Source organism: Pecten maximus, chromosome 3 (assembly GCF_902652985.1).
Source record: "Pecten maximus chromosome 3, xPecMax1.1, whole genome shotgun sequence".
NCBI classification, from domain to species: domain Eukaryota; kingdom Metazoa; phylum Mollusca; class Bivalvia; order Pectinida; family Pectinidae; genus Pecten; species Pecten maximus.
In genome coordinates this window covers 35,059,751-35,072,911 of record NC_047017.1, presented here as the reverse complement: position 1 = coordinate 35,072,911, position 13,161 = coordinate 35,059,751, and the positions used below count along the sequence as shown (strand labels likewise).

Sequence of the window (13,161 nt, the reverse complement as noted above, 5' to 3'; positions counted from 1 at the left end):
GAGGCACCGTGGGTACATATAACAGTCACCTGTACAACCTACAGGAGGCACCGTGGGTACATATAACACAGTCACCTGTACAACCTACAGGAGGCACCGTGGGTACATATAACAGTCACCTGTACAACCTACAGGAGGCACCGTGGGTACATATAACAGTCACCTGTACAACATACAGGAGGCACCGTGGGTACATATAACGCAGTCACCTGTACAACATACAGGAGGCACCGTGGGTATATATAACACAGTCACCTGTACAACCTACAGGAGGCACCGTGGGTACATATAACACAGTCACCTGTACAACCTACAGGAGGCACCGTGGGTACATATAACTGTCACCTGTACAACCTACAGGAGGCACCGTGGGTACATATAACAGTCACCTGTACAACCTACAGGAGGCACCGTGGGTACATATAACAGTCACCTGTACAACCTACAGGAGGCACCGTGGGTACATATAACACAGTCACCTGTACAACCTACAGGAAGCACCGTGGGTACATATAACAGTCACCTGTACAACCTACAGGAGGCACCGTGGGTACATATAACAGTCACCTGTACAACCTACAGGAGGCACCGTGGGTACATATAACAGTCACCTGTACAACCTACAGGAGGCACCGTGGGTACATATAACAGTCACCTGTACAACCTACAGGAGGCACCGTGGGTACATATAACACAGTCACCTGTACAACCTACAGGAGGCACCGTGGGTACATATAACAGTCACCTGTACAACCTACAGGAGGCACCGTGGGTACATATAACAGTCACCTGTACAACCTACAGGAGGCACCGTGGGTACATATAACAGTCACCTGTACAACCTACAGGAGGCACCGTGGGTACATATAACAGTCACCTGTACAACCTACAGGAGGCACCGTGGGTACATATAACCAGTCACCTGTACAACCTACAGGAGGCACCTGTGGGTACTATATAACACAGTCACCTGTACAACCTACAGGAGGCACCGTGGGTACATATAACACAGTCACCTGTACAACCTACAGGAGGCACCGTGGGTACATATAACACAGTCACCTGTACAACCTACGGGAGGCACCGTGGGTACATATAACACAGTCACCTGTACAACCTACAGGAGGCACCGTGGGTACATATAACAGTCACCTGTACAACCTACAGGAGGCACCGTGGGTATATATAACACAGTCACCTGTACAACATACAGGAGGCACCGTGGGTACATATAACAGTCACCTGTACAACCTACAGGAGGCACCGTGGGTACATATAACACAGTCACCTGTACAACCTACAGGAGGCACTGTGGGTACATATAACAGTCACCTGTACAACCTACAGGAGGCACCGTGGGTACATATAACGCAGTCACCTGTACAGGAGTAAACTAGTGATAACACTGTCACCATGGTCACACACCAAACACTGTCACCATGGTCACACACCAAACACTGTCACCATGATCACACACCAAACACTGTCACCATGGTCACACACCAAACACTGTCACTATGGTCACACAACAAACACTGTCACCATGGTCACACACCAAACACTCACCATGGTCACACACCAAACACTGTCACCATGGTCACACACCACACAGCCTCCATGTTTTGATTATTGCCTTAATACACACAGTCACCCATGCTGTGAATGTGCTTGAAACCTTTTGCTAATAATGAATACATCCTTTTATTTGTTCGCTCACCTGGTCCGAAGGACCAAGGTGAGCTTATGCCATACCGTGGCGTCCGTCGTCCGTCGTCTGTCGTCCGTCTGTCCGTCAACAATTGACTTCTTCTTCATAACCACTGATCAGAATTTGACCAAATTTGGTCAGAAGCATCCCTATGGGTAGGGGACTCAAAATTGTACAAATGATGGGGCTGACCCCCCAGGGGCCTGAGGGGCGGGGTCAAAAGGGGTCAATTTGGCTACATTGATATAAACGACTTCTTCTCTGAAACCGAGCAAAGGATATTGCTCCTATTTGTCTGGAAGTATCACTATGGGGTGGGGATTCAAAATTGTACAAATGGTGGTGCTGACCCCCAGGGGCCTGAGGGGCGGGGCCAAAAGGGGTCAATTTGGCTATATTGATATAAACGACTTCTTCTCTGAAACCGAGCAAAGGATATTGCTCCTATTTGTCTGGAAGCATCACTATGGAGTGGGGACTCAAAATTGTACAAATGGTGGTGCTGACCCCCTAGGGGCCTGAGGGGCGAGGCAAAAATGGGTCAATATAGCTATATTGATATTAACGACTTCTTCTCTGAAACCGAGCAATGGATATCACTCATATTTGCCTGGTAGCATCACTTTGGGGTGGGGATTCAAAATTGTACAAATGATGGGACTGACCCCCTAGGGGCCTGAGGGGCGGGGCCAAAATGGGTCAATATAGCTATATTGATGATACCGACTTCTTCTCTGAAACCGAGCAATGGATATCACTCATATTTGCCTGGTAGCATAACTTTGGGGTGGGGATTCAAAATTGTACAAATGATGGGGCTGACCCCCAGGGGCCGGAAGGGCGGGGCCAAATGTGGTCATTTGGGCTATATTTATAAAAACAACTTCTTCTCTGAAACCGAACAAACGATATTGCTCATATTTTCCTGGTAGCATAACTTTGGGGTGGGGATTCAAAATTGTACAAATGATGGGGCTGACCCCCAGGGGCCGGAAGGGCGGGGCCAAATGTGGTCATTTGGGCTATATTTATAAAAACAACTTCTTCTCTGAAACCGAAACAAACGATATTGCTCATATTTGCCTGGTAGCAACACTATGGGGTGGGGATTCAAAATTGTACAAATGATCGGGCTGACCCCCAGGGGCCGGAAGGGCGGGGCCAAATGTGGTCATTTGGGCTATATTTATAAAAACAACTTCTTCTCTGAAACCGAACAAACGATATTGCTCATATTTGCCTGGTAGCAACACTATTGGGTGGGGATTCAAAATTGTACAAATGGTGTGGCTGACCCCCGGGGGGCCTGAGGGGCGGGGCCAAGAGGGGTCAATTTGGCCAAATTGATATGAACAACTTCTCATCTGAAACTAAGCAATATATATTGCTCAATTTTGACTGTGAGAATCCCTTTGGGGTAGGTTTTCAAAATTGTACAAATGGTGGGGTCTACCTCCCTGGGGGCTGTGGGGCGGGACCAAAAGGGGTCTATTCGGCTAAATTGATATAAACAACTTCTTCTCTGAAACTAAGCAATGGATATCACTCATATTTGCCTGGTAGCAACCCCCTAGAGTAGGGATTCAAAATACAAATGACAGGACTGACCCCCAAAAGGCCTGAGGGGCGGCGTCAAAAGGGGTCAATTTGGCTGTATTGATATAAGCGACTTCTTCTCTGAAACCGAGCAAAGGATATTGCTCCTATTTGCCTGGAAGCAATCACTATGGGGTGGGGATTCAAAGTTGTACAAATGGTGGTTCTGACCCCCTAGGGGCCTGAGAGGCGAGGCAAAAATGGGTCAATATAGCTATATTGATATTAACGACTTCTTCTCTGAAACTAAGCAATGGATATCACTCATATTTGCCTGGTAGCAACCCCCTAGGGTAGGGATTCAAAATTGTACAAATGACAGGGCTGACCCCAGAGGACCTAAGAGGCGGGGCCAAAAGGGGTTATTTTGGCAAAATTGATATAAACAACTTTTTCTCTGAAAATAAGCAATGGATATCTTTAATATGTGACTGGTAGCATTCACTTTGGTTAAGGATTCAAAATTGTACAAATGATGGGGCCAACCCTCTGGAGGCTGAGGGGCTGGGCCAAAAGGGGTCAATTTGGCTAAATTGATATGAACAACTTCTCTGAAACAGCTCATATTTGACTATTAGCATCCTATTGGGGTAGGGATTCAAAATAGTATAAAGGAAGGAGCTGACCCCCAGGGGGCAGAGGGCAGTGTCAAAAGGGGCCAATTGGTCTAAACAAGATCTTCTCTGAAACTAAGCAATGGATATCACTCACATTTGTGTGGTAGCATCCCTATAGGGTCGCGCCAAAAGTCAATTTCATTTCATGGATTAATGTACCTTTTGGCATTTTTAGTATTAAAATAAAACCAATGTACATGTACCCATATAAAATGCTTATGATATATATTGACATAGCAATACCAGCGACAAATATGCATAAGCATCATTCTTGTTTCATATCTCATGAAACCAGGTGAGCGATACAGGCCCTCTGGGCCTCTTGTTTTCTTCAGCATTAAGTGCATACATGCTTCAAAACAAAACAAAACTTTATTATTTTTGTAAATCCCATCATTAGATAAGTACACAAAGCTGTGAAGGTTTGATTTACTATTGACACATAGTCTGATTGGCTGGCTAATGATTTGAATCTTCAGATCTGATTGGTGACCAAAAGGGATATTAATTCAATTAATTTATGTTGATGAAGCTTTTCTAATTTTAATATTAGAATTGAAATTGTGCCCAAAAACTAACTGTTAAACAAGTAGATTAATGTTGATATATCATGTTCAAATTATGTTCAAATTACAAGAGGTGGAAAATCATTTTTGAAGTTTTATGCATATCTTGATTTATTTAGCTAATCTGTTTTTGATTAAGTGATCATTAATTCAAGAAAAATAATTTATCATATAATTATCTAGATTAAAAACTTTTTGTATTGTATTATATAACTATATATTGTGTATGATTACCTCATATATTCACCATTAATTTTGCATGCATTTAATTTGACTTTACAGTGCCCCAGGACTGATTGTAAAGAGTATTATAGTTCCCAGGTGTAACATACCAGGGTTCCTAATATTGTCCTTGTCATTTTCTAGCTGCTCAAGTATCTGATGATGTTGCCGAGGCCATGGCCAACACGGAACATCCTGAGGGTCGGGCACGCAGCACATCTCCTTTGGCACCTCACAGAGAATCTCAGGAGTTCAGAGAGGAGGACCTGGCCAGAGTACGTCAGATGGCTGACAGTGGTGACTCCCCACGTGTTCCAGGAATCTCAATGGAGGTTTCTGAGACTGAACCCAGACAACAGGAAAGTCCAAGGGAGGAGTTCACTGACCACCAGACACCTGTTAATGACCGGACAGCCAGCAGATTGAGTGACCCATCTTCAGGTTAGATAATCTGATCAAATTCTACCTCAATTTGTCCCACCATGTATTTATAGATAACATGTATGGCTTTATATATCCCCTGTCAATAAGATTTAATGTGATATCACCTGTCAATAAGATTTAACATTATATCACCTGTCAATAAGATTTAACATGATATCACCTGTCAATAAGATTTAACCTGATATCACCTGTCAATAAGATTTAACGTGATATCACCTGTCAATAAGATTTAACGTGATATCACCTGTCAATAAGATTTAACATGATATCACCTGTCAATAAGATTCAACCTGATATCACCTGTCAATAAGATTTAACATTATATCACCTGTCAATAAGATTTAATGTGATATCACCTGTCAATAAGATTTAACCTGATATCACCTGTCAATAAGATTTAATGTGATGTCCCCAGTCAATAAGATTTAACATGATATCGCCTGTCAATAAGATTTAACGTGATATCACCTGTCAATAAGATTTAACGTGATATCACCTGTCAATAAGATTTAATGTGATATCACCTGTCAATAAGATTTAACGTGATATCACCTGTCAATAAGATTTAACGTGATATCACCTGTCAATAAGATTTAACATATCACCTGTCAGTAAGATTTAACATGATATCCCCAAGTCAATAAGATTTAACATGATATCACCTGTCAATAAGATTTAACGTGATATCACCTGTCAATAAGATTTAACGTGATATCACCTGTCAATAAGATTTAACATGATATCACCTGTCAATAAGATTTAACATGATATCACCTGTCAATAAGATTTAACGTGATATCACCTGTCAATAAGATTTAACGTGATATCACCTGTCAATAAGATTTAACTTGATATCACCTGTCAATAAGATTTAACGTGATATCACCTGTCAATAAGATTTAACGTGATATCACCTGTCAATAAGATTTAACATTATATCACCTGTCAATCCTTTTCAAATCAGGTTGGCCCCCCGGATTAGGATGGTGCTTCCTCTTTTCAGCTGTTTTCTTTATGAAATGTTTAACCAAATCAAACTTTGTCACAAATGTCTTCATAGATCAGTTGAAGCTTGATGACATTGTTCAAGATCTCTGGTATTTATAGATCTGTTCAAGATCTGCAATATATATAGATCTGTTCAATACCTGTGGTATTTATAGATCTTTTCAAAACCTGTGGGATCTGTTTAAGATCTGGTTTACATGGATCTGTTCAAGACCTGTGATATATTTAGATCTGTTCAAGACTTGTGGTATATTTAGATCTGTTGAAGACCTGTGGTATATTTAGATCTGTTGAAGACCTGTGATATATTTAAATCTGTTCAAGACCTGTGATATATTTAGATCTGTTCAAGACCTGTGATATATTTAGATCTGTTCAAGACTTGTGGTATATTTAGATCTGTTCAAGACTTGTGGTATATTTAGATCTGTTCAAGACCTGTGGTATGTTTAGATCTGTCCAGGATTTGTGGTATTTATAGATCTGTCCAGGATTTGTGGTATTTATAGATCTGTCCAGGATTTGTGGTATTAATAAATCTGTCCAGGATTTGTGGTATATATAGATCTGTCCAGGATTTGTGGTATTTATAGATCTGTCCAGGATTTGTGGTATTTATAGATCTGTCCAGGATTTGTGGTACACATATATAGATATCTCAGCAAAGGTAACAAGTCTGATCATGTAAAACTATTAATGCAATAGTGCGTTATTTTGATAGAAGTTTACTTTTACTTTTTCTTAAATGCAGACATACATGTAAGTGTAAATATTTGAGAACATTGACTAACATGCCCAGTATTTTTTTAATTTTTATCAGATCATGATGAGGCAGCATCACCTCCAGCTTTGCCAGTCTCTGATCAGCCACCGATTACCATGGCAACTTCTGACCAGTCACCTGTAGTCATGGCAACATCTGATCAGTCACCAGTGGTCACACCTCGCAGTTACAATGGTAGTGATGAACTCAATGGAGATGGTCAGGGTATGTATCCTAAAGTTCCATGTCATACTAAAGATAATCATATCTCTATTTTCATTTCTGTGACTGATCCAAGACTGGTGTTTTGTTGAAATAGATACAAGAGTACAGATGCCATTTAGGTAGAATGCAGAGCTGATTTACTTATCAAGTATAAGACACGAGATACACATCAGATTATTGTCAGAAGGAATTGTTTGCTCATTAAATGTAATAGAGCAGTTTCATATAAAAGCATGCTTATAAAGCAAGGGTTTATTAATCAGTTTCATTTATTTTGAGATATGATTATTCTTTTACTTTCCCTTATAAAAATAATTTGATTTTACCAGATAATATCCTGAGAAAATTTTGATTGTATTCTATGTTTTTTTTCATTACAGACCATCAACCATACCAACAGGAAAGTCCAAGAGTAAGTTTACAGCTATTTGAATTCATCCATATCATTTCTTGTTAAATTATATTATTGTTGTTGTTGGTACATGTACCACGTTACACATTATTAACAAATTCCATCTTTTTGTTCTCATTTCTTTTATCAAAAACAGAAATAAGTTCAGTAATAATTATATTATTGTCTCCCTTTACAGGCAAGACCTCGTCCAGCCCCTAGGGACCGCCCAATGTCAGAGCAGCTTGGTGCTGAGGAGGCTGACCATGGAGATGATGACAAGAAGGCCAAGAGGAGGAGCGTGTTTGGCTTCCTCAAGAAGAAGAAGGACAAAGACCACGAGGAACATAAGGAGCACAAAGAACACAAAAAGCACAAAAAGGACAAGAAATCGGAAACGTAGTCTTCACAGCACGGTTGTTACAGGGACGAGGTGTTTCCCAACATGGCTACAGGGTCAAGGTGACCGAACAAAGACATAAAAGTTAAAGGATGGGAAATCGAAATGTCACAAACAGTTGACCACTTTTACAACTAACAAAACAAATTTAGTTTTAAGTTTGGTGATGCTCTGCTGAAGGGGATGAAAAAACAATGTTTATGATTCTCAAATTACCTGATACAAGGTGATTAATTATGCTGAGACAGGTGATAAAGATAATTAATTACAAGGTAGGAAACAGGTGATTACAAGGTAACGGGAGATACTGGAGTGGCCAGAACACCTTCACTGCCCTTTTATCCCAAATTAACATTTGTGTTCAATAGATAGTATTAAGATGAGGGTTATAGACCTGTTGATAGAATTTTAATCTGTTGATCTATTATGATTTTGTTTATAAAATCAACAAGATGACACTGTAACTTTTAGATAGTTTAAGCAATTAATATATGAATATCTTTCATATTGTAAATGGGGATAGAAGAAAGTGCTTTTATTTCTACCAAATATTCCTTTACAAATGAATTTTCTTACATTTTCCATCACATTACCAGGATAATGTCAAACCCTACTGAGTTTTTCTCATTATCGCCCAGAGGGGCGTGTTCTCTAAAGATGTTTTGTAATATTTCCTGACCTTATAGGTCCTAAAGGATTTGTTATGATTCCGACAGTTGAACCGATTCTTTATGATTCCGACAGTTGTTGCGGTATATGTGTAGGTTTTTTTATGTATTTATTACCAGGTGTCGTATTCGATATGTTATGAAATATTATACAATAGGCTATGCATACAGAGTAGTACTTATCAGTCCTGAAACATCTAACATTTTTTGGTTACTTTACTTCTTTAACTGCCAGTAGTCCTTTAAAATGGCATTACTTACAAAGATGTTCGGTAATGTGGTATATTACTAAGTATACACCTTTATCATGATATATGATGTAATATATTGTTAAAGACTCATCGTTGATTTTTCTTATATTGAATGTCGGATATTAAACTTAATGTTGTCTAGCACAAAGAAATAAGAAAACAACTATTTTTGATAAATTATTATGAACAATATGCAACAAATCCATCCATTCATGTATCATATTTTTTTCATCGCTGCAATAAATTTTGCTGTCATTTATTCATAATGACAATTTATTCCTGTTAAGTTTTTATTCCCTTTAAATTTTAGAAGGTCAATTAAAGAATATGAATATTTGTTATTTTTGTCTAAAATATTGTTTGCTTGGAATGAAGACAATATTTCACACAAGTGTGAAACTTTGCTGGGACCAATATAGTTACAACATTACAGATCAGTCAAACTTTGATGGGACCAAGAAACTTTTCCTATAAATTGAAAACATTGTTGGGACAAAGATTTTTCATATTATCTTAAACATTGCTTGGACCAAGACTTTTCACATTATCTTCAACATTGTTGGGACCAAGACAACTTTTCATCTTTCTTCTGATTTATATTCTTTTGTTTCATGAAATATTAACTTAATGAAAAATGTGATGACACAAAAAGCGTCATTGATGTCATGTGTATGTTAGTGATGTGATAAAAAGGATATGGGCTGTGACAAAGGAGTGGACATCTCAAGTAATTTTCATTTGAACAATATATAATTTTATGAACTCTAATGAAATAGGCATGAACTAAAGTCAGTTATAAAAACAAAATTTGAATTATTTTTTATATTTATTTTTATGACTATAATTAATTGTTCTACATGATGCTCTTCTGTAAAAGCAATTTTAAAAGTTAAATGATTATAGGAAATAACTTATAATTAATAATATAATTAATCTGGTTCAGGTGAAAATAAAATGTTTTTTAAAGGTACTATACCTTACTGTTAGGGATGGGGGAATATTAAAGGATGTCCATATATGGGGATACAAAGTTTATATAAATATATTTATATACTGTGCATTGTCTCATTGTGTTCCCTTTGGAACTGGTATTACTAGATATTGTTGGTTATTTTTTGGCAACCCAGGTTGTGAAATCCGCTTATGATACCGGTAAAGATTTTTGAAAGAAGAATCTGGAGTCTACCAAGATCAAGGTTGTCTTTTTAGGGGAATATGGAGTTAATCGAAGTCGAGGACAAATTTTCCGAGGCTGGAGTAAATTAAGGTCAATAAAGTTTGTGAAAGTGGAGGCCAGAGTTAATTTGAGTTCAGTCCAAATTCTCTACCTGAAGAAAACAAAGCAGATGATATCCTGCTTCTTTCATTGGTTAATTTGAATACTTATCTGAAATACTGTCACATGTGATGTCCTTGGGAGACGTGTATTGCCAGTCTTCCTGATGTCCCTGTGAGAATAGCTAGTTATTCCCCTTACCATCACAGGTCACACCGTTCACACACATCTTATTTGTTGAGTTTTGTATGTTTATGATTCATTTGAAGGAAACCTATTTCTTGTTTTGAATTAAAGTGCTGTAATATTTTCCCCCTCGAGTCAAATTACTTTACTATGTAATGTTGATATTTAATATTTTAGACTAAATTATAACTTGTTTTAGTATTTATCCATACAATGTAAAACACGTGGGATCATTGTGATGAGAACAATTCTTCATTTACCTGTAATAAATGGTTAGTGTGTAGTTTACCTGTAAACATTATAGACATAGTTTGTCTACACCTGTGATTTAATCCACTATTTACTCCCTCTGTGATTTAGGGGTGTCGCCCTTCATACATCATGGATCTGAATGTGTATCATTTTATGTAATTATTTTACTCTTGTAGCCTTTAAATACACTATAATACATTTTCATCATATGAAAGTAATTTATATGTGTAAAGCTTGATGTATAGAACACTAATATTAGTATAGTTCAGGAAATATACTGACAATATTAGAACTATTATCCTATATATCACAGATGCCAAAATAACAATTGTATGAGAATACTATATCAGATTATACATTGCAGTATTGCTATATTGTAAATACTACAATTTATATACAGGACTAACATTGTTACAGTTCACAAAAGCAATAAATTGTAATAAAACCTATTAAACATGTGTATTGTCTTTTATGCACAGGTAAATGAGTTCAGGAAACTATATTTGATGATAGTACAACAAAAGTGTGGTGTGGGGGGCTACAACAGTCCCTGTGAAGTGATGGTTGTCCATGACTTAATCTTGTTACCAAGGATTCTGTAGTATTACGTTTTATTACATAATCAATGGGTTATCCACTGAATTTGCCATATGTCGCTAGTGTAATATATCCTGGAATATTTTCTATTGGTTGCTCCAATCAGAAATCGATTGTGATGTCACAATATGGACAATGACATGTCATGGGTTGAAAACGATGCAACAAAATGGCTGCTTCCTGTCAAAAAGATATCTAAGATTGGTTTTCGTTTCATATGAGAATTTATGAAACTTGTTTCACCAAGGCTCGCAAAAATAAAAATCTAAAATTCCTTTAGAAAAACCTCATGAAGTGAAAATTTTAAGGTTGTATGCGTCACACCAGGAAGTAAGTAAACATGTCATTCAGAGAGCGTCTGTTGTCAGGAACTTGAAGTTAAAAAAATGAAAAAAAGTGCAACTAACGAAAACCATAATTGTCACTCAAAATTGAAAAATCTGAGGCAAAATATAAATGAGGCATATTTACTTGAGGACAATTGAGCAAATACAAGGGAAATGAGAACACTGAGTTTGAGAAGGGTAAGCGTCCTCTACTCTATCAACGACATCCTGTTTATATATGTGCAAGATTAAAGTAATGGAATGTATGTGATCTTCAATGAAGTGGTAAAGTATTTTCAGAATGTTCTTTGAATGTCTGCCATAAGTTCAGTCTCGTATATAAAATGGTTGACCAGGCCAAAACACTGACATAGGTTTATGTATGTATCGCTTAGTTCTGTCACTAACTTATCATTTTATTAACAGAAAAACCACTGACGGTAAAAAATCATATTCGTCTTCTACATACACAAAATGTATAATGAATTACAATTTAGACAACATTTGTAACACCTGATAATATTCCTATATCTTCCGGGTTATATGGCTAAGCTAGGCGCATTCTTCGCTGCTTTGGTAAAGAACCTTATCTACCATTTGTCTATAAAGACCACATTTGCTCGAACCATTAATTGAATGAAACAAACTTTCGATTCTCTGTTTAATTTTAGGTTGAGATTGATATCGGCAGGTGTCTGTCTCATTGTTAGGACAGAAGGTATGAAATGATAAACTAAATAGATGCTGACATGCCATTTCGAAGAAATGGCTCAAATTTCGGTGACATGTTTAATTATCTCGGAATTTTTTTAATTCCCTGTCGGCAGGTTTATGGGATCCTGGGTCCAATATCCCCTCGTCTAGTACCTCTACACTCCGAGAAGGTGGAGCTCCTGTACGAGGTACACGTCTACTCAAGTGTTATCCAGAATACCAATGTCAATACCAAAGCCATATCAAAGATAAAAGGGAAGGGTTACACTGATCTTCTCCTTCCATACACAGAAAAGGATATGCCTCCTTTAAGATACAATTATCAGATTTTATTCATTTAGATCAGTATTGTAACATTCTAAGCAGCTGTATATTTGCTAGATGTTTGACCAAGTTCAGCGTACGTGTGTTTCATAGCGTTACATGTAGATTTCTTTACATTAAGCACTTGTTTGCAAATTTACAGATGGATTTTTTTTCTTTCAATCTCAACTGTTTTATGAATTCTCCATACGTCACAGGTATAAAAAATACGTCCGATATATGTATAAAATAGATACAACAGTTTTGGTATTTAAACTTATCACATTAAAAAAAAAAGAGAAAGAAAAAGGCTTTATATCCTCCTGCTTACATATAAAGCTAATTTTATTGCTGAATCGCGAGAGAGTCAAAATAAATGAACTGATCAACTACTGAAATAACTCTGCCCCTGTTCCGGAAAACAACGCCTATTTTGGACAGCATGTACTACAAAATGAAGTTTTACGAAAATCTACGAAACAATAATGAAGACGTTTTACCTAGACACAGTTTTCGAAATCATGGTTTTCAAAACGAAGATACAATGTAGCATCAATTGTTAGACCAGGTCTGAATCCGCACTGAGCGTCCGTTAAATCGTGTTGGATCAATAATTTAGATTGATTATACTCAGGACACGTGCGACAC

The 13,161-nt window shown here is 37.6% G+C and overlaps 1 protein-coding gene across 7 annotated transcripts in view; it reads left to right on the top strand.

Annotated features, from left to right (window-relative positions):
- LOC117323996 (spectrin beta chain, non-erythrocytic 5-like) overlaps positions 1-11,027 on the top strand; it is a 119,855-nt gene extending 108,828 nt beyond the window's left edge. For all 7 annotated transcript variants that reach the window (XM_033879577.1, XM_033879576.1, XM_033879574.1 and 4 more), the window contains 4 exons: positions 4,854-5,150; positions 6,982-7,149; positions 7,530-7,561; positions 7,740-11,027. In XM_033879577.1, the coding sequence (XP_033735468.1) occupies positions 4,854-5,150; positions 6,982-7,149; positions 7,530-7,561; positions 7,740-7,943 (701 nt within the window). In that variant the 3' untranslated portion in view covers positions 7,944-11,027. The remainder of the gene's footprint in view (positions 1-4,853; positions 5,151-6,981; positions 7,150-7,529; positions 7,562-7,739) is intronic.
- The last annotated feature ends 2,134 nt before the right edge of the window (positions 11,028-13,161 follow it).